This window comes from Dromiciops gliroides, chromosome 4 (assembly GCF_019393635.1).
Source record: "Dromiciops gliroides isolate mDroGli1 chromosome 4, mDroGli1.pri, whole genome shotgun sequence".
NCBI classification, from domain to species: Eukaryota; Metazoa; Chordata; class Mammalia; order Microbiotheria; family Microbiotheriidae; genus Dromiciops; species Dromiciops gliroides.
This window is the reverse complement of record NC_057864.1, coordinates 43,360,242-43,383,152: the sequence shown is the minus strand read 5'-3', so window position 1 is coordinate 43,383,152 and position 22,911 is coordinate 43,360,242. Positions and strand designations below refer to the sequence as shown.

At 40.6% G+C, this 22,911-nt stretch overlaps 1 protein-coding gene across 1 annotated transcript in view; it reads right to left on the bottom strand.

Moving 5' to 3' along the window:
* Nucleotides 1–1,440: 1,440 nt before the first annotated feature.
* DDAH1 (dimethylarginine dimethylaminohydrolase 1) overlaps nt 1,441–22,911 on the bottom strand; it is a 207,654-nt gene continuing 186,183 nt past the window's right edge. The window contains exons 5-6 of the mRNA XM_044001947.1: nt 14,772–14,915; nt 1,441–5,129 (exon numbers count right to left, since the gene is read on the bottom strand). Of these exons, the coding sequence (XP_043857882.1) occupies nt 5,013–5,129; nt 14,772–14,915 (261 nt within the window). The 3' untranslated portion in view covers nt 1,441–5,012. The remainder of the gene's footprint in view (nt 5,130–14,771; nt 14,916–22,911) is intronic.

The window sequence follows — 22,911 nt, the reverse complement described above, 5'->3', positions numbered from 1 at the left end:
GTCAGTTTGTAGAGTGCCGGAATGGCTGCAATGTGCCATATTATGGCTGGAGAAGTTGGTTGGGGCCAAGTTTCAAAGGGTTTTAAAAGTCAAAGTGGGGAGTTGCTATTTGGCCTTGGAGGTCACAGGGGCCCAATAGTTTATTGAATGAATAGGAAAGTGGAATGGTCTGTTATGTGCATTAGGAAAATCCTACTGCGAGCAGTGTGGAAGATAGATTGGAGAGGGGAGACTAATTAGGAGGCTCTTGCAACAGTCCAGATAAGAGGCAATGAGGCCCAAGACTAAGGTAGTGAGTGGGTCAGTAGGGAGTATGAGGCTTTGTTTTACCATCCATGGAAAGGGTTTTCTTCTTTTTCCATTTTTTCCCCTCATTCCTCTCTTGCTGGCAGTGATCTGTGTCTTGCTAAATGGACTTGTTGGATTTTTCCAGTTCTTTCTTTAACATGATTTCCCCGTGTATTTTTTTTCAGAAACAGAGCTAGCCTTGAAGCTAAGATCTGAGTAAATATTCAAACTCTCTACTACTACAAGTTGCAGGGAATGTGCCACATGGGATTGACATATAGCGTGCCCTTGGTGTTACTTATACCACCCAAATCACAGGTTCAGTCTTTATAGGATTACCTATGTATCCTTTAATGTTTTTATTGAGGAAGGTATAAACTTTGAAGGGGTTGTTTGCAAGCTAAATAAGGGAGAATAAATCTATCTACCCTGACTTAGAGGGGAAGCAAGAAATGAGCTAAAGGATGCCTACTTAGGTTGCTGTTCATTTGTTCCCCTAATTTTTGATGGGATGAAGTTAACCTGAACTGATTTTCAAGCTGCAAGGATACCTGCTCAGCCACAATCAGCCTTATGACCCTGAGGAGCAGGGGCACCTGGGTATCTAAGGCACATAGTTGAAAAGAATCCATTTGGATCTCTTCCTAACAGGAAGATGCCCCAATTGTCTGAAATTATTATGTAGGCACTGGAAAAATGGTTTTATTGCTTATATAATGGACCTTCATGATATACTAAGTGCTACATGAAGGAAATGGGTACAAGAGAGGCAGTAATTCTATGGTCATGTCAAAACTATTTTTTTCTTCTCCACTATAGCATTTTATGAGTGGGTATAATTTTTTAAAGTTGCAAGAGTGAATCATAACTTCAAAAATGATTTGAAGATTCTTATCCTAGTTGCCGTACAGGCATTTCTAATCTGGGTCAGGATGGGCAGGCATGGATGGGTTGGGATTTGCATCGTTGGAGGGAATACCCACATGAATGAGATCATAGAGCCCTTGTAGTACACTGGCACATATCCCTTAAAGAAGGGGAATTTAAAGAATTTAGACCCCTCCCTCATCCCTATTTTTGATATCTCTTAGTGACTTTGAGAATGATTGATTCAGAACAACGTTTTCCATCACAAATGAAAGTCCAGCCCCATTTGCAGCACGACGGACACTTTATTCCATAATAACTGGTTTACATCAAATATTGGAATTACAAGAGACTAAAATCATTGCAGAATTTCTCTGGCCTAAAGGACTAGGATATTTATGATTTTGGCACACAAAAAGAGGCTAACAATATACTGGCCGGCAGGACATGATCAGAGGGAGAGACTGACCAAATCTAGCGCCATATTGTAATCCTATTTGCAAGCTGTACAACAATGCAATACTAAATGGTGAATAATTATAAAGATTTCCATGCAACTCTATACAAGTTACATTATTCATTTACTAAGTAGTTTTTACCATAAGGTGAAGAGATGGCCTTAATATTCTGTTCATAGTAGATAAAAAAGAGTAAAATAATTGGTAAAAGACCTGTGTTTATTGGTTTCTATAGTTACCTGCCACAGTTGAAAAAACCCTGAAGAAATAAAGAAATTTCTTTGTATCCCCCCTATTTGATTTAATTTTGCTGGTTAAGTAATTCTATTTGAAGTTTCGATTATTTGAATAAAACACTGACTTGCTTGTGTCAAAGGGAGTTTTTGTTACAGTTTGTCTGTCCTTACAAATTCATCATCAACCAGTGTGGGGGACATTATACGGTTGGTATCAAAGAAATACTATTGTGCTCTGTGTGTGTTTTAAAGGTCCATAACAGGCAGGTCACACAGAGTATCACAAAAGGGGAAATATAATGTGTGATATAGAGGTTGATTTAAGAATTCAGGATGAGGCTCTGGGGAAGGGGTGCCCCAATTTGACGTCATTTCTTGAGATAGAGGGAGAGGAGAAGAGAAAGGAGAAGAGAAGAACAACAAAATGAAATTCTGGGGAAAGATGATTCAGAGAATTTTATTCACCTTGCAATTGACTAAAAATAGGCAGGGTTACATGATCATCAGATTGTAATAATGGATGGAAGTAATATAAGTTACTCTTACTAAACTAAACTTACTTATTAATTTTTATTCCTTCCTTCCTTTCTTTCTTTCTTCCTTCTTCCCTCTTTCTTTCTTTCCTTCCTTCCTTCCTTCTTTGTGATATGGACCCTTCAAAGTCAGTCCTTCTTTTGTCTATGGTCAAATTTGACGTGAAGGGGTTAATCATTTCCACAGGGTTCAAGTTCCTTCTTGCCTCCCCACAAAACGTGGTCAATATTCTCTCCCTTGTTGGTATGGCATTTCCCTATTTTTATTTGAATTTGGGATTATTCATCTCTGACAACTTGAAATATAACAATGACCAGCAAATGTTTCATTTACAGGATGTACATGATCAGATGTCTGCACATGATAAGAATTAAAAAGTTGAGCAATGAGGATCTGGAGACATTTCCTCTGGTTCCTAGGCTAAATAGAGAAGACAAGTAGTCTCAAGTGGAGGGTGACATGTCTGTTTTCTTCGTGGTTTATCCAGGTTGAGTTCTTCCTGCTATCTACTGAGAGGGCTATTAAATAGTTTAGTTAAAGTATTTGTAGGTTGAGTTAGGTTGTAGCTATGTGTCTTTTTTTTTTTTTTTTTTTTTTTGCTGATTGAGTAGGTTGTACATACATACATGTAGGTTGGCAAGGAAGGAACAGCTAAAGAGAATAAGAATGTAACAAGTGTTTTCTGAATTTTCCTTATCCCCAAATCCACAGGAAAGGTGGAGATGACTGGGAAGTTGATAACGTGTTGAAACCAGCCATCTTTCCATGGAAAATACCATTTCCCTTGTCTGTGTAGGGGTGGACTCTTTCAAGTTGAAGAAAAAAGACAATGGCTTTTTACTTCACTGTGGTATTTTCCTTTGTGCTGCCTGAGTCATTCTGAAGGTTGTGCAATTTGAGAGTTACAGGAGAAATGGGATTTAATTGAATTCCATCATAAATATTCATGGAAGTTTGGGGAAAAAGTCTTCTATTATGTGAAGCTGGTCTCAGGTCCAAGTTAGCCATGTAGGGACTGCCCAATCACTTCTTTCATCAGGGACATGATGCTCCATTCTTTTTGAGTTATGCTCCTAGCGTGCACATTCATTTTTGGATGTTATTCCTTTTTTGGGGGAAATAGCATACTCTTAATTTTAAAAAACAGACTCTTGGGAGAGACAAGAAGGACAGAAACAGGAATATAATAAATAAGGAAAAGAAAACTTTTTTTAAAATTGAAAAAATATGCCCCCAAATGATTTGGATTCCCAGATGAGAGGAAACCCCTTAGCATGTCAAATGGAATCCCTGTGATAGATTTATGGGAGATTATGGACAAGAGTCATTAGGAACGGGCAGACATGAATGGGTTGAGACTTATACGCTGGGGAAGGGACTACCCACTTCAGTGAGCTCACTTATCTATTGGAGTATTGGGGAGCCCCACAAGGGGGAAGAGCATGCAAATGTAAGTATCCCCACAAAGACTTTATAAGATGCAAAGTTAGCATAGTATTTCCGAGATAGATTTTGTTAGTTCCTCTAATTTCTATTTAGCATGTTAATGCTTAGACTTGTCATAGCCACCTGAATTTTTAGGCAGGGAATCTGAGTTATCAGCAGAAGATGAGGTTGCAGCTTGTCTAGGTGTGGACCTCTAACTCTTCTGGAATTTGAATCTCTGGGGCCAGCCCCATCCTGGTGCCCCCCTGCATAGTCATGCTTTCCCAAGCCGCCACCCAGATTTTGGTCGTGATTCTGCTCAGGAGCCCATTTGCCCATTCCTTAAGGCAGAAGTTGTAATAGTGAGGCAGACTGTATTGAGGCCAGAGTGGAATTGCATGGTGGTGGTGTATTGGCTAAAGCTTTACTACCCAGAGGCCCAAGATGAGTCAATGTCAAGGTGGCTGTGAGAAGAGAGGGAATGGTGTGTAGAAAAAAACAAACCAAAAAACAACAAAAAGCAAAGAGAGAAGGCCTCAGTTTCCTCAACTATAAAATGAGGACAATGGACTAGATGGCTTCTGAGGTCCTTCCCAGCTCTAGATCTATTATAGTCAATAGTCAATTAGCATTAAAGTGCCTACTATGTGATATGTCAGGCACTGTACTAAGTGCTAGGGATACAAAAAGAGGCAAAAGTTATTAGAGGACAAAATTAAGAAATTTGAGAAAAACAGAGAGGGAGAAGGAGAAAGAGGAGAGAGGAGAAAGGGAGAGGGAGAGGGAGAAGGAGAGAGAGAGAGGAGAAAAAGAAAAAGAATTCTGTAGGAATCCTAATATATGCAGATGATATATAGAGAAGAGAGATTATCTGATCAAGGCATTCTTCCGAATTTCCTGGTATCTCAAAGGATTTTCTGTAAGTCATTAAGACGAGTGTTTCCCTTGCTCCAATCAAGTTTTAATAGTTTGTTAAGACTTATATTTCCTAGACTTATTCAGCTATCAAATCCACAGCTTAAGTACCACCTGGGGTGAGGAGAGAAGCAAATGATGAAACAGAATGGAAATGAGAATTAACTTTTGTAAACACAGATTAGTAGCATCGTGGCACAGTAGATTGTCAATCAAAACACGACTGGGTACAGAGTCATCGGCCTTGCATGTACGTTATTGCCAGTGACAAGGAGGGGATTCTGTGGACTCACAAGTCTACCTTTTTGTTAATCAAAATTGAACTACAGGTGAGTAGTCCATCCACCTTTTCCAGTTCTGTGTTGGTGACAGGTATCAGCATGTGGTCCTTCAGTTTTTCAAACACCTATGGTAGGAATAAATGAAAAAGATTGAAAAAGAGGATCACTTTTTTTTTTTTGGTAACTCCTTTCAACCCTTATTCTATCTTGAATCAAAAGATCATCAGTGCAATAAAACATTTAAATCAGTGTATACAATTAATCCTGTCATTCATTTCATCTCAAGGTACGGGTGAAACACACACACATACACACACACGCATACTCACACAATTGATAAAGTGGTTTGCAATTCACTATTTTGAGGCAGTTGGGTGGTGTAGTAGACATTCCTAAACTCTTGTCTTCCAAGGTAAGAATGTGTTATAATTCAATTCAGTGTTGGTTGAGTACAATACTAAGTACAAGGCCTGGTGCTACACACATGCACATGCGTGCACACACATATGTATACATGTGCACACACATGTATGCATATACACATACACATATGAACAAATAAATAAAGGAAGGAAGGAAGGAAGGAAGAAAGAAAAAGCAAGCAAGAAAGGAAGGAAGGAAGAAAATGGAACAGCATGGTGCACTGGAAATACAGTTAATTTTAGAGTCAGAGGGATCTGAGCTTTAATCCTGGGTCATGTGCTTACCACCTTGTGTGACTTTGGGCTTTCTTCCTTATCTATAAGATGAAGGAATTGGACTAGATGACCTTTGGGGTCCCTTATGTCTCTCAACCTATTATCCTACCATCATTGTCCTAAGGGGCTTGCTTACCTTCAAACTGGGGGAAATATGAGAAGGGAAGTGTTAAGTTCAACACAAAACAGGGAATGATGGGGTCAAAGATGTCAAAAAAAAGTGATACAGAACAAGACTCCTGACCTTTTTTTGAGACCTGAGTTCTTTTTGGCAGTCCAGTGAAACCTATTGATCCCTTCTCAGAATCATGTTTTTGAAATGCATAAAATAAAATATTTAGACTAACGAAGGAAAACAATTATATTGAAAGTTATCAAAATATACTTTTGGGAAAGTTCACAGACCTCAGGTTAAGAAGTCCTTTGCTAGGGAAAAATTTGAAGAGTGAAAGAATACTCTTAGCTAAAAGAGGTTGGGTCCATATGGAAAAGGTGATATCCAAGTGGAGTCTTGAAGCAAGACAGGATTGTGGATAGAGAGATGAGAAGGGATTCTGTTCATAAAATTATCCCCTTTTCAGGAAGCTATTTTGAGTGAGCAAACCCCTTTACTATCATTCAATTCAATCCAATTTAACATTTATCAAGTGCCTAGTATTTGCAAGGTACTGTGTTGGGTGCTGGGTAGGAGACAAAGAAAATTGGTCCTTGACAATAAAGGGATTGGGGTGAAATACATCTTGTCCATGTATGACATAACTTGTCCACATGGGAGTTAATATAAAGTTATTTCAAGAGGGAGGCAGTGCTAGTAGCTGGCAGAAAGGTCTTATGTACAAGGTGCCTGAATTATGCTTTAAGGAAAGCTAGAGTTCCTATGAAAAGAATGATGTCAGACATGGCAGACTACTTAAGCAAAGGTAGAGACAGGAGATGCGCTGTCATGTCCCAATAACAACAAACAGGGCAGGTTGACTAGAAGGAGAGAAAGTAGACTTTGATGAGAAAGTAGAGTGTGTGAAAGGGAGTGATGTGAATCAAGAATCACTTGAACTAGTCTTTTCCTAGATTTCATCTGGTTATTGTTCAACCAACTATTTTCTAACAGTTTTTGTTCTTGATTTAAATTCAGTATTTCTCCAAGTTTTCTTTCTCACACATTTCCTTCTATCCAGTCACCTCAAATCTAAACCCCTTTCCCCCACCACACTTTCCTCACATTCTTAACCATGTGAGTTTCCCCAAGGCTCAGTTTTTACCTCTTTCAGTTCTCTTCCTTCTACATTTTTTTTTTTTGCCTGAGAACTGATTTGGTTTTCTAGTTTCGACTCTTGTCTTTCTGGAAATGACTCAAGTCTGTATATCTATTCTGGATCTTTTACAAGATCCAGTCCCCCACTTCTGCCTGCCTCCTGGACATTCCCATTGGGATGCCCTGCCATCATGTCAAACTCAAGATGTGCAGCCTATGAAAAGGCTTGGAGGTACGAGGGGAATGACTGAATAGGGAATTGCATTTGAGTTTATTAGAGTGCCATATTTGGATTGGATATCTCATCTTGGGCCACCATGGCTTCTCAAAGGCTATTACAGGGTATGCTTATAGGCTCTGGCCAACAGTAAGACATATAGCATTCTGGATCCTATGGACCCTGGAATTTTATTTTCCCAAGGAGCAGCCTAGCCATGGGTGGATAGAGGTTCATTACTAATAGGCTACTCATTAAGTGATCCTTAAGGTATGGGGGCTGGCCTATATCAGAAATGTAGCTCTATGGTTATTAAAAATGACCACCATTTCCTCAACACTCCATAAGAGGCGAGCTAAGTGAACATGGGAGTCTATTTTGGAGTGAATTTCAATCAACTTAGAAGTTTTATGAAACTTTGATGTTTCTCTACCTATGTTGCTGGAAAATAAAACATTATTTAGATAAGAGGTTCTTAATATATATATTTTTTATGTCCCAGACCCCTCTGGCAGTGAAGCCTGGGGATCCTTTCTCAGAATAACACTTTGAAATGCATATAATAAAACACAGAGGGTGACAAGGAATTGGCTAAGAATCCCTGATTTAGATGATGCATTTCCACTCAAGTTAGTTTTTTGGGTTTTGTGTGTGTGTGTGTGTGTGTGTGTGTGTGTGTGTGTGTGTGTGTGTGTGTGTGTGTGTGAGGCAATTGGGGTTAATTGACCTGCCCAGGGTCACACAGCTAGTAAGTGTTAAGTGTCTGAGGCCGAATTTGAACTCAGGTACTCCTGACTCCAGGGCCGGTACTCTATCCACTGCACCACCTAGCTGCCCCTCAAGTTAGTTTTAAAATGGCAGCTGAGCATCATCTGACACTAAGAGGAGCAAGGCATCAAATTTGAAATTCGTAACTACACTGGAAAAAATACCATGAAAGCCCAACCATTAAAAATCAATCTTACATGGGGCGGCTAGGTGGCGCAGTGGATAAAGCACCGGCCCTGGATTCAGGAGTTCCTGAGTTCAAATCCGGCCTCAGACACTTGACACTTACTAGCTGTGTGACCTTGGGCAAGTCACTTAACCCCCACAGCCCCGCAAAAAAAAAAAAACCAAAAACCAAAAAAAAATCAATCTTACAAAAGGTAATAGCATTTTGCAAAAACAAAACCCAATCCACCCACCCTACCCAGCACCTCCAATGAAACAAGACACCAGGGAACACTGTTGTTGCATTGTGTGTGTGTGTGTGTGTTTTCATATTCTTAGGTAGTAGAAAAGCAAAAAGAAAATTTAAAACAGGAATACTGCATATGGTTGTAATCCTATAAGGGGGAAGAGGGAGTGACTGTAAATTCAGAGACCTAGCCAATTTCTTGGGTGAACAGCAGCAGAAGTCACTCTGAGATCTTACTCAGAACAAGTTAAATGGCTACTGAAGGAAGATTTTAGAGTTGGTAAAAGCATGACCTGTCTGGGAGTCTTCACCAAGTAGCTGCTAGCAGCTAGGTCCCTTCTGACTTACCCAGGCCTCATCCACTTTAGCAACTGCAAATATTTACCTGCCCAATCTTCTAACATTTAGGTTTTTTTAGCTGCTAAAAAAGCTGGGGTGGTTGGGAGATAGGTGGAAAGTACTGCAGAACTCCAGTAGAGTGTAAGTGCCTTGAGGGCAAGCACTTCCTTTCTTCTATATTTGTGTTGCCAGAGTCTAGCAAAGCACCAGGAATGTGGCAGGTTCCTAATAAATGCTTACTGATTGACTGAATAGTGTGAATTAGCCTAAGAATGATATGGAATTAGGAAATGTTTGGATATATTCCTACAATTTAAAATGTCAAGAAACAAAATCCGGCAGTTACTTTAGAATCTTATATTGTACTATTCTTCCCATTCTCTTTGGTGGAAATATCTTGTTTGATTTTCTAGGAGCAGACAAGGACACTTCTTGCACAAAGCCTTTAGGCATGTGAACATGGATTATGAGTCAGAAAGCCAGATGTGTAGTGATTCCTGCTTAACAGGATTAACCAGAAATTACAGGAGTGGAAAAAAGACATGCCTTGAAGTCAAGGGGAGATTCTTGGACTGGGAAGGGAATTATCGAGCTGCCCTTGGGGAAATTCCTTAGAATACCAATCTAGAGACCCCTTCAGATGGCTTTGGTTGTTGTCATTTATCCTTCCTTCTTGAAGAGGACCATGACATTGGGTGATGTCATGATTTACACCGAATTGGATTGAAATGAGGGAGGGCTGTGCAAGGTCACCAGCCTCACTCTCTCCTCCAGAGCTGTCTGAGTTCAGGGACAAGACATAGATCAGGATGACTTCAGATGGCCCTGGATAGTTGAGGCAATTGGGGTTAAGTGACTTGCCCAAGATTAAAGCTAGTAAGTGTCTGAGGTGAGATTTGAACTTAGGTCCTCATAAATTTAGGGCCAGTGCTTTATCTACTGTGCCACCTAGCTGCCCTAGCTGCATTGACACATAAATGACAGATGGTCAGCAGTTTTTAACCTCTTCACCCTGTTGATGGGATACTGCTCTTTGTCATTTGGAAAATGTAGCTTCTGCTTATATTAAACATTGCCTGTGACCACACCGTCTCATTAGGACAGTCACTGCTTGCAAGTCTGAGCCAAGCTGGCCTTGTTCTTTGCATGAAATACTCCATCTCTTATCTTCTCACCTTGGCACTGCATGTTCCCCATGCCTGAAATGCACTCCCTCCTCGTGTTTCCTTCAAACCTCTGTTCAAGTGCTACTTTGTACATAAGAACTTTTCTGATGCTCCACCACTAGCTGTTAGTGTCCCACCAAATTAACCTTGTGTTTATTTTGTTTATGTGTTATGCTGTATCTCTTGATGGACCATAACTGTCTTGAGGGTAGTGAGTGTTTCACTAGTGTCTTTGTATCCTCACTGCTTAGCACAGTGTTTGGCACAAAGCAAAATGCTTGTTGATGGACTGTGGAAGGTAGACTTTTTACTGGAGTTAATATCTTTAGCTGTACTCTCTATTCCATCCCATCCCATCTCCTTCCCATCTCTCTCCCAAAGGTTATTTCCATTACCCAGATACATTAACCATTTCCATCTCCATACAGCTTGAAATTTTCCCGCAAAGCTTACAAATACACTTGATATTCCTCCTAATGCCCCATCTCCCCCCAAATTGACCTTAATGCTCTTTCAAACAATTTACTTTACTCTCTCATGCCCATTCACTGCAAAACTTTTGGAAAGAGTAGACCACACTGCCTCTAATTTCTTACCATCCCAGTCCTCAATGTCTTGTAATCTAGCTTTCCTTCTATTGAAACAACTTTTTCCAAGGTCACAAATGAGCTTGTTGCCACAATCCAATGGTTTCTATTTTGACCTCATTAACTCTGACTTGTATTTGATACTGCAAATACTCTCTTCTGCTTGACACTCTCTTTTCCTTTGGTTTCTCCAGAATTATATTCTAGATTTTCTTCTGAAGGCTCCCTATCTTTTTCTTATTCCTTATATTACCTTCCAGCCAAGCCTGGGATGGTTTTTCATGGTGTTTTGTTTGTATGTTTTATTTTATTATTATTAATTTTACTTTTATTTATTTTTTTGTGGGGCAATGAGGGTTAACTGATTTGCCCAGGGTCACAGAGATAGTAGGTGTCAAGTGTCTGAGTCTGGATTTGAACTCAGGTCTTCCTGAATCCAGGGTCGGTATTTTATCCACTGCACCACCTAGCTCTTGCTTTGTTTGTATATGGAGGAAGATGTGACTCCTGATTAGAAGAAGAAATGCTGACACCTTTGTAAGGGACTTACTGTGTTGGTTTAAGACATTCTTCAGAGACACAGAAGAGAACCCCTAGGTCAGGAGACTGAGAAAGATTTGACAGATGGTAGAATTCCAAGGTGTAGCTAGACATCTACATATTCCTAAATTGGCCCTAAAGTAGGGCCCTAAGTAGGTCCTAAAAGGGCCTACAATTCTAGAGACTGCTGAGAGAGGACCTCCTTGGTTGAAATCACTCTTCCTCTCCTGGTTTAATCAGAGATCTTATCTTGCTCCCAAATGAAGAGCTCATTTAAACTTGTATCTCTTTTGGTATATTCTTTTTGTTTTTTTGCGGGGCATTGGGGGTTAAGTGACTTGCTCAGGGTCACACAGCTAGTGTCAAGTGTCTGCAGCCAGATTTGAACTCAGGTCCTCCTGAAGCCAGGGCCAGTGCTTTATCCACTGTGCCACCTAGCTGCCCCTCTTTTGGTATATTCTAATGTGTAGAACTGCTCCAATTTCTCTTTGCTCTTTTGTTTGGAAAAATGGGGTTTATTCACTGTTCACTATTTGTGATGGTCTTTGTGTAACTAGGTTTTGGTGAGGAGGGGCTAAGCTGGTAAGTGTGAGCTAAGGGTCATCCTTTCCCTTAAGAGCTTTTGTTCTGAACCTATTGCACGCCTAGAACAGAGACATTTGAGGGGTGTTTGGCAGAGACAATTCTAGCTCAATACTCCTCTTGGAGACTATAGGAGAGATGGCTCAACCTCAGGTATTCTGGAGGCTGCTAGGCCCTCCTCCCTCCAGCTAGGGTGCTGGTGGTGACAGCACAGCCCTTGTGTCTCCTTTCTGCAGAGTGGGCTAGACCTTAAATCACATCTAGTGACACTACTCTTGCAGCATCTAAATATTTGGACAACTCTCAACACATGCTTTTACATGTAGAGGGTATACATATATTATGCTTAAATATGGGCATTTCCCCAGGTTCTGTTCTAGATTTCCTTTGGTCTTTCAACTTACCCACTATTATTTGATTCACTCCCATAGCTTCGATGATTACTTGACTCTCATATCTATACCTCTATCCCAATTTCTCCCAAGAGCTCCAGCCTCATATTTCCAACTGCTTACTGAATAATTCCACCTGTATTTTTCGCCATCACTTCAAGTTAACACGTCTAAAAACAGATCCATCCTTCCCACCCCCATATAACCTACCTACCCTCTCAACTTTTCCATTGTTGTTGATGGTACCACCAATCTCCTACTCTCCTAGTTTGCCGTGATCAACACAAAGACTTTCCATGGCTCTACATCACCTGATGTAAAAAGTTTAAACTGTGATTCTGGAATTCAAGATCCAACACATTCCCCTAACTTACTCATCCAGCCTTATGTCTTACTCTTCTCCATGGCATCCCATCCAAACTGGACTTGTCTGACACTTATTTCTGTCTCATCCTTTCCTAGATACCAGTTCCTGATGCAGGCTACTCTCACCTCTACCCTTTACCTCTACCTTTTGAAATTAATTTCTCTTTTCAAGGTCCTATTTAGATGACACCTTCTCTGCTTCCTTTTTCTTCCATGCCACCCAAGTAAAAGTGAGTTTTCTCTCTCTAGTTAAATAGAATAAAAAAAAAAAGACACTGATTAATTTAGAGAGTGTCCAGAGGAGGACAACAAAGATAGTAAAGGACCTTGAATCCATATCATATGAAAACTGTTTGGGGAATCTGGATGTATTTTGCTTGGAGAAGAGAAAGCTTGGTCAGAGAGGGAAAATGATACCATAGTTTTGAGGCACTGGTTGTGTTCTGTTGAGCTCTAGAGGGCAGAAGCAGGAGAAATGGTTGAGAGCTGCAAATTTAAGCTAGAAGTTAGGAAAATCTTCCTCAAAATGAAAGTTAAGAGTGGAATGGGGAGCAGCTAGGGGATACAGTGGATAAAGCAATGGTCCTGGATTCAGGAGGACCTGAGTTCAAATCCAGACTCATCCACTTGACAATTACTAGCTGGGTGACCCTGGGTAAGTCACTTAACCCTCACTGCCCAACAAAAACAAAAACAAACCCCCAAAAACAGGAAAAAAAGAGTGGAAAGGCATGCCTCGGGAGGTGGTAGGTCTTCATGTACAGGCTGGATAATCACTTGTTGAATAACATACCGTGGGGATCCCTTTCCCATATGGGTTGGAGTAGATGGCTGCTGAGTCCCTTCCAACTCTCAGAGTCAGTGATTCTTTTTTTTTTTTTTTTTTTTTTTTTAGTGAGGCAATTGGGGTCAAGTGACTTGCCCAGGGTCACACAGCTAGTAAGTGTTAAGTGTCTAAGGCCGCATTTGAACTCAGGTACTCCTGACTCCAGGGCCGGTGCTCTATCCACTGCGCCACCTAGCTGCCCCACAGAGTCAGTGATTCTTAAAAAGTTCTCATAGCAGTTTTCCTGATCCTCTCTATCCCCACATCCCATTCACCCTTATGATACCCTTATTTATGTCATGCTCTTCTCCCAGTGTTAGATGATAAGAGTCCTGAATTCACAGATGGTCCCTTGCTATCTCTGTATTTCCAGTCCCTGACAAAAGTGCCTTGGTATTAAATAAATGTTTGTGGAATTGAATTGAATTGAAGTGACCCCAAGATGACCAATCAGGAGTTTTTGGAAAGATTTGCCACAAAACGACAAACTTCATTAAAAACCCCATTTTCAGTGAATGTCTCGATTTTGGAGGTGCATTTATGTAACTGGAGACAGTGGGCAGACTGTCAGATTCAGAGATTCACAGAACGCTAGAGCTGACTTTATTTCTCTTATTGGGTAACATCCTAGGATTTAGAAGTGGAAGAAATCTGAGATCACATTGCTCAATTTCCTCACTTTGCAAGGAGGAAACTTAAGCACAGAGAGATGAAATGTGATGAGAAAAGAGCAGTGTAGTCTAAGGGGGGCCTGGACTTGGAACAGGGAAGTCAGGGGACATCTCTGCTTCATATTCCTCCTCTGTAAAATGATATCACCAGTGGCATCCACCTCACGGGGCTGCTGTGAAGTTCAATTGAGGCAATGCATGTAAACCGATCGCTAGATAAATGTCGGCTATTATGACTGTAGTTTGCCTGTTATTTGTTACTCAGATGGTAAGTGATGGATGTAGGATTAAAATCCAGCTCTGATTCCAAATCTAGAGTGCTTCTTGTTACAACCACAGTCCCTCTCCCCACTACCTCAGATGCTTATTTGAAAAGCCTTTAACACAACTAGTCACTTAGTCAATCAGGATTTATTAAGTGTCTTTTATGACTTTTGAAATACCTGTATCTACACACACATATGCGCACACACATGCATGCATGAACACATACTACACACATAGATAGGTATATATGTATAGGGGACTCTTACCACTGATGCAGCTCACTATTTATAATCTATTATAATATTTATCATATAATAAAATTATACAATTTATTTGTATAATAATATAATATAATTATTTATCATTTATAATAGAGCTACCTGGGATACTGAGAAGTGAGGTCACATAGTTAATATGTGTCTGAGTCTGGACTCGAACTCAGGTCTTCCTGACCTCAAGGCATGCTGCCTCTATTCAACGTATATTTTGCGCAACTATATGTTTATTAAAACATTAGAAAATATAATGGATTTTTGAAAATAAATATTTTCAAGGCTTATTTAGGAAGTCTAATGAAAAAGAACCCTTGCCATTTAGTCACTAGTCTTAGAAATGAAAGTTTGCCAGCTTGGGCGCTGGGGCCTCTATAGTGCATGGTAGGTAGCCCAGCAGGCTCAAATTTACCTTGGCACTCTCCGGGTACTCTTCCGGGGCTCGGTGCAACAAGACATGCCCTTTGTTGGGGATGTTTAAATACACGCAGTTTGCAGCCACATCATCAGGCACGGTCAATTTGTCATAGCGATGGTCGCTCATCTGCTGCATGATCTGTGAACAGAAGCCAAGAGGTCCCATTTGGCATAGTTGATGAAAGCTCCCAGGAAGGACCACTTCTCATCCCCAAATGAAGTTCTAGTTGAGGCCCAGGTACATTTCCTTATAGATATGGACGGTCCCTTTTGCACCAATGTTTTCCCATTTGAAACAAACCATGGTCCAGAAAAAATACTTAAACTTTCTGTTCAGACTTCTGTAGTCTTAGCAGTTGGTTCTCAAAGGAGGAGGTGGGGTAGTGGGAAGGACACCACTTCAATTAATCAGAGGCCCTGAGGTCTACCCTGCCTCCAATGCTTCTTGCCTGTGTGACCTTAGACAAATCACAATCTCCCCAGGCCTCAGTTTACTCCTCTGTAAAATGAACTAATTGGATTAGGGGGTCTCTGAGGTTCCCTCCCATCTCTCAGTCCATATTCTTATGACCTGTTTTACATTTTCCTGTCTCTCTCTCCACAGACAGAAGCAGAAAAGTTCGGATTATATTACATTATATGTCAACAGAAGGAATAATCAGAGATTTTTATTTCCTTCTTAAAGTCAATAGGTTTTATGAAGTGAGGATTTTGGGTGCAATGGATACAGCCCTGGGCCTAGAGTCAGGAAGACCTGAGTTCAAATCCAGCCTTAGACACTTACTAGTTGTGTGATCCTGGGAAAGTCACTTACCCCTGTTTGCCTCAGTTTCCTCATCTATAAAAAAATGATCTGGAGAGGGAAATAGCAAACCACTGCCAAGAAAGCCCCAAATGGGGTCACTAAGGGTTGGACACGGCTAAAAGACTGAACAACAATGATCAAAAATGCCATTTGTTTCATTGGACTGATGATGCTGGAATACTATGCTTTTCCCTTATTATCATTGATTTAGAACTGGAAGGGATGTTAGACGGTCATCTAGTCCAACTCCCTTATTTTTTGGATGAGGGAACTGAAGCCCAGTGGGGTTGGACTGATTACTCACACTGCACAGCTAGTGGTGGCCGTGCTAAGATTTGAACCCAAGTCTTTGGATGGGAAGTTTAATGCTTCTTCTTGTGGACCTTGTTGAGATATCTCAATACAAGAGCTTTCAGGATCAGGTTTGACTTGCTTCCCCAGACCCAAGCACGGCTGATGGCAGTAGATAAAGTCAGAGCCCATGGGAATGTCCAGGTTCCACCCCTCCTGACTTTCCCCTCCCTTTTATAGATCATGAATTACCCCTCCCTCCCTGCCTTTGACACCCTCTGCATCACCTGAGACAGAGGCCTCCTTGCCCCATGCTGGTTATAGCTCTGGTTCAGTTTCCCCAGGATATTCCTTTAGCTTCTTCACATCTGTGCCTCTGATCTATTTCCTCTGCCTGGGATGCCCTCCCCACACCTCTCTACCTGTCCAGATTCTAGCCGTTTTTTAGTGGCTCAAATCTCCAGTTCTCTGTAGAACTGATCTCTCCTCTGAGTGATTATAGAACTTGTCTGTACCATGTAATTAGTGTTTATCACTGCTTCCTGTTGCTAGTTATTTTTTTCAAACATCCGTCCTGTTATTAGTTATCTTTTCACATGAGATAGTCTATTGAAAGTAGTTAGAGAGTTGGCTTTATCCTGTGACCTTGGTTAAGTCCCAGTGCCCCCAGCAACTCTAAAACTAAAAAGTGAAAAGATATTAGTTTGCACTGATAGGGGGAATTTTTTCATAAAAGTTTCCTACGCCAAAAAAATCATAAGTTCAGACTTCCTCCCCCCTCAAAAAATCCTTGTGGTGTTTGGCATTACTAAGATAGGGATGAAACGACTTGGCTCTACAGTTGAATCTTCATATTTCTTTAAGGGCTTTCAATAAGAATTCAACAAGAATTTATTAAACACCTAACATGTGCCTGGAACTATGCTAGATGATGGAGTTCCAAAGAAAATACATAGGCTCAGTCCTCAGAGAGCCTCCCATGCACTGAAAGCTTGTGTCTGCAGGTTCAAGTGAGTACCACTTGTGGTGTAAGTCATGTCAGGGATTGGAAATGGGAAACAATCAGTCATATGGAATGTTGACAAGAACTCAGTGAGTGTACGGTATTTACCTTCTTTTGTTTTCCCTTGACCTTTTATTTTCCACTAATTTCAGAACACTTTTGGGAACAAGTATGCAGAAGAATTTTTTTTTTTGCTATGTATGAACTTTTCCTAGACTGACCTTTATGAAAAATTTTTGTTTGTAGGGAAATTCAAAGAAAATTTTCATGTGAAGGCATTTTTTTTCTGACATATTATCAGACAATGTCTGTGCTCTAAGAGATGTTAAATCCCTAATTGAAGAATGGTAGACTTTCATCTCAAATTTCCCAAACAAAATAAATTTTGTTAACAAATACTGTGTACAACTTAAAGCACTATAAAAGATGTAGGTAATTGTAGAAATATTATGAAGAGCTATATTTAAGAGAAAGAAAACCAAACCAAAGTCTGACTTTACTCATGGCCATTAATGAGGATAAAACCTGTTTCTAAGTCATTCAGTCTGCCATAAAGAGCTTACTTTTACTATTCTCTATTTGGCATGCTTTGGCTTTTAGCTTTACTCTTAAAGGCAACTTCCCCTCAGGGTAGCACTTCTCAATTTTTTTTGGTCTCAGGATTCCTTTATAACCCTTAAAAATCATTGAGGACCTTCTAAAGAGCTCTTTTTTATGTGGGTTATATTCACCATATTATATATTAAAACATTTATTATGAAAATAGTTTTGACTTTGTGGCCCTCCTGAAAATGTCTCAGGCATACCCAGGGATCCCTGGACCACACTGAGACCTGCTACCCTAGGGGATCAGATGTTATGGACTGTCTTGTGCCTGAGTTCCTAATTTCCAATGAGAATAGGCTCATTGTCTTCTACCAGAGGGCTTCTTGTTCTCTGCTCCCTTCTCAAGAATCCTTACTCTAAAGCATCCTTGAATCAATAAATTAAAAAAATTATTAAGTCTGCAAGATACTGTGCTGGTACCCCAGAAAACACAAATGAAAACTGAACATTCCTTGAGGAATTTACAATCTAATGAAAATAGGTAGTAAAATGGTATCCCACACACAGGAATGAGTATGATACAAAGTACAAATGTGATAGGAGTAAAGGAAAGATTAAGACAAAGTACTCTTAGAAAATTTGAGGAGGGAGAATCACTTTTACTTGGGGATAAAACTATGATTCAGGAACCGTAAACCGTGATCACACCAACTCTGCCATTGTGCCTGGATGGGTCATGTCAATCTATTGTTTTAAAGCTACTATCTGAATCCTTATAATTTTCTGGACAAAAGTGGTGGTAGGGTGAGGAAAGGCTTCATGGGAGAGGTGACATTTGAGCTAGTCTTTGAAAGACGAGGTGGATTTTGACAAAGTAAAACTTAGACCCCATGATTTCCAGAGTTAAGGCTGCCCAGAAAGCTGTGCCCTGAGCTTGGCAGGACAATAATCCTTTGTGATCCCCCTCTGGATGATCTCACCCTCTGGGCTAGTCACATAATTCACCAGGTGTTCTCTGATCAAAGTCAAACACTGGACAAACCCAGAAAGTCCTGCAATGAATCAAACTTGTCAAATGCTTGCTGCTCCCTCATTGTCAGGGCTACAGCTCACTGTGCAGCTACTAGTATAAATATTGAGATCTCCCCCTTCCAGGGGGTGGGCCTCCAGGAACATATGTCTATAGCTTTTACTTACTTGCAAGGCTTTTTTCCTCACTTTGAAAATAAAACTTTAATTCCTGACTTTCCTGTCTCTGGTCTGCTCTGTTCAGTTCTGGCCATTAACAGGTTAGAGGCTGGTTCTGATCTGGTTGACAATTTCAACAAGAAAAGAGAAGGGAGTACATCTTAGGTATGGGAGTGGTGAAACAGTCTGTGCAAAATGCATGGAAGTTAGAGAATGAAGGAAAATAATGTAGGGAACTGTAAGAGCTCTGAGAAGCTACCTATTTCTTTCTTTTTTTTTTTTTGGTGAGGCAATTGGGGTTAAGTGACTTGCCCAGGGTCACACAGCTAGTAAGTGTTAAGTGTCCGAGGCCGGATTTGAACTCAGGTACTCCTGACTCCAGGGCCGGTGCTCTATCCACTGCACCACCTAGCTGCCCCAAAGCTACCTATTTCAAACCTCTCATTTTGCAGATAAAGAAACTTAGATCCAGGGAAGTAAAGTGAGTTGTCCAAGGTTGCACAGCTACTAAGTATCAGAGGTAGGAATACCTAGCAGTCCAGTGTGTTTGGAATGTAGAGTTTGTTCACACCATCTGTGAGTGGTGGGACATAAAACTGGAAAGATAGGCTGAAAAGATTGTGGAGGGCCCTCAATTTCAAGCTGGGGGATGTTGTCTGCACTTTCCATCTGTAGCTCTGCTTGATTTCAACTCAAAGGAACAAGATGCCCAAACCAGGCACCATCTGGTGTATGTCCACTCAAGTCCTCCCCGCTTTCCCGCTTCTTTTTGTGTTAACTTCCTCTGTTAGGTTGTAAGCTCTCTGAGGGCAGGGGATCTCTTTTTTTTTTAACTGCATCCCTAGTGCTTAAATGTTTACTGAATTAAATAGAACTGAATAAAAGCCAAGGGAAAAAAAATATAGGAGGGGAAGTCAACAAGTATTAAAGGTTATAGCAAGCTCAAGAAGAATGAGATTTTTTTTAAAAAAAGGCCATTGGTTTTAGCAATTAAAGAGATTTTTGGTAATCTTAAAAACAGCAGTTTCAATCAAATTGTGGGGTTGAAAGTAGAGGCGATGAGATGTCTTTTTCTCTAAATTTGTGAAAGGAAATGAGAGATATAGGAGGACAGCTTGAGGGGATGGCAAAGTCAAACAAACTTTTGGGTGTTTTTATTTTTATTTTTTTCAGTTTCAAGGATGGAGGAGACCTGGGCATTGTTCTAAGTAATAGTAAAGAAACCAATAGATAGGAAGAGATTGGGGGAAGGGAGTAAAGAAAGAGGGAGAAAGAGTTATTCAAAGGACAAACTCTTGAAAGAGATGGAAAAGGATGGGATCATGAGCCCGGATGGTTAGCAAGGGTTGACTGTGAAGAAACCAGAAGACAGTAAGAGAATAAAGAAAACACAGAAGGAAGGAATACACAAGGGAACAGAGAAGGAATATAGATGGGATTAAAATGAGGGCACAAGTAGGGGGTGAATCTTGGCAAGAAGGGGCCACCAAAGATTCTGATTTTAAAGGCAAGGATGAAAATGGGTGATGACATGAAGAGATACAGGAGTCTAGAGGAGAGATGAGAAAGCTTATGACTGATGACTTCAATCTGCATAAAACAAAAAAAGATCATCTGTTGAAAGACAAATAAGGAGTGTTGTGTGGGAGGCTTGAGGTCAGAGGAATTGGTCTAAAATATCTACTGTGAGGAGAGAATAAGGAGTCAGCGATGAATAAAATGATCGCCACATAGTGGCGAGGGCCAAGTTTATATTAGCTTAAATTTGCAGTGAACTCAGACCAATGGTCAGTTTCCTGCTTCCTCCTGGAGCAGATGTTGGGGAGAGTCAAGGATTAGAAAGTAGAAGGGTAAGAACGATGGAAGAACAACAGGGCAAGAGATGGGAAGACAGTGCTCTAGTGAAATGTCTGACTGTAGGGTCAAGATGGAAGGGAGGAAATGAAGTCATATCAGAAGCAATAAATAGATTCTTGTTAATAGATCTTGAACTAATTGAAAAAGATTTTATTGTCGTTGTTCAGTCACGTCCCACTCTTCATGATGTCCATTTGGGGTCTTCTTGGCAAAGGTAGAGTAGTTTACCATTTCCTTCTTCAGCTCATTTTGCAGATGAGGGAACTGAGACAAACAGGGTGAAGTGACTTGCCCAGGGTCACACAGCCAGTGTCTGAGGCCAGATTTTGAATTCACAACCAGGAGCCTTCCTGACTCCAGGCCTTCAAGGTCATCTGGTCCTTTATTTTACAAATAAGGAAACAAATTGAGGCCCACAGAGGTTAAGTGCTTTGTTCAAGGTCATACAATGAGTGGCAGAGCCTGGGTTGAACCCTCTTACTCAAAATTCAGCATGCTTTCCACTGCATCGCACTGTTGAATGAATGTCCCAGAAGAACAGGGGGAGGGGCTGAGAGATCAGATGCCACAAGGAGAAAGAATGACAGTGGAGGAGGGAGGCAACAGGAGAAGGGATAATCAGAGAAGGGAGTTTCAGAGTTCAGGATCTTGGAGATGGAGCAGTTTCAGATTAAGAGAAAGGCTAAGTTCTAATCATCCTGATGGGTGACTGGAGTTGAGAAGAGATGGAAGGCATCCAAGCTGGGCTGGTTGGCGAACCTCGAGACAAAGTTGTTTTAAGAACCATTAATGTGAATAACTACAAAGACAACGATGGCTGGCATTGGAATAGAGGTTATGAATAGAATCCAGTTGCTGAAGCCAATGAGGGAAGTGAGAGACTGTCCTGGAGGTTGGTAGGTGACAGCAACAACACTGGGGTCAGGGTAATAGAAATGGATGGAATCAATATGAAAGGAGGGGATGAGATGGGCTGCTTCTTTTCTTGATGTCACTGTAGAGGCCCTTGCCCCTGCCCCTTTGTGGGGAGAGAGAGAGAGAGACAGAGAGAGAGAGAGAGAGAGACAGAGACAGAGACAGAGAGAGAGACACAGAGAGAGAGACAGAGAGAGAGACAGAGAGAGAAAGACACAGAGAGAGACAGACAGACACAGAGACAGACAGACACAGAGACAGACAGAGAGAGGCAGACAGACACAAATAAAGAAAGTGACAGAGACAGAGAGAGACAGAGAGAGACACAGAGAGAGACAGAGAGAGACAGAACACAAGTGCAAGGTCACTGTTAATAGAGTTTGGGAGGAGTAGGAAGGAACAGTTATATCCTTTTCTACCATGACTGTATCCCTGTTTGGACTCTCTTCAGAGCTCACCTGCCTTTCTCCTAATTTGAAAATCTCTTCCCTCTGCTACCTCTTTCCACATCTCTTTCTTATTTCTGTTCAGCTCAGCCCTAACTTTGCCCAGTCCCCACATCACTCTGCCCTCCCTTCTCATGTATTAATTAACAAACTCTTCTTCTTCTCAGATATCTTTTTCTCTCACATTCTTTTCATTCATTAGATTATAAATTCCTCAAGGACAGGAACTATCTTTTGCCTCTTTTTGTATGCCCAGTGCTTAGCACAATGCCTGGAACATAGTAGATGCTTAATAAATGGCTACTTATTGATTGATCTTAGATCTCATCCAAGTAGGCAGGGACTGCTCCCCCGCCCCCAATAGGGTCTAGCTTTCAAGAACATGAGGCCACTTCTATACCCTGATGTGGCATCAATGAAGGACTAGTGGAGAAACCTTTAAACCTTGGGCCCATGAATTTATTTTTTAAAAATTCTGGCAAGTAAATTTCAATATAATTGGTTTCCTTTGTAATCTTATGCATTTTTTGTTATGCATTCAAAACATTCTGAGAAGAGATCCATGAGCTTCGACAACCTACCAGAGATATCCATAACACAGACACAGGTTAAGAAACCCTGTTTTAAAACCTTGAATAAAAAAAATAATAACTTCCTGCAAAAAAAAAAAAAAAAGCATTTCCTTCCAGCAATGTGGTTGTTTGGCTAACAATTTCCAGGATTCTCAGAAATCAATACCACAAAATCCAGTCAGGTTGTATAGATTAAAAAATAATCTATAGATTTTGCCTACTGTTTTGAGGCTTATGTTCATATGGAGAGATGGGCCCAAATTATATAAAGCAAAACTTGGCTAAAATAATGGAGTTCTAGTTTTTCCCCCTTTTATGCTCAGTAGGCAGTCTTAGTCACCTCATAAGAAATCATAACAATTATCAGTAGTTTGCAAGCAGTAGAACAGAAAGCTGTCTTTGGATTCAGGGGGACCTTTATTCATGTCACCTCTGACACATATATAAGAACGGGGCTCCATTGATTATCCCATATACTTAAAAGTAATTAATTTTGTTAGGTTAGACTTCTT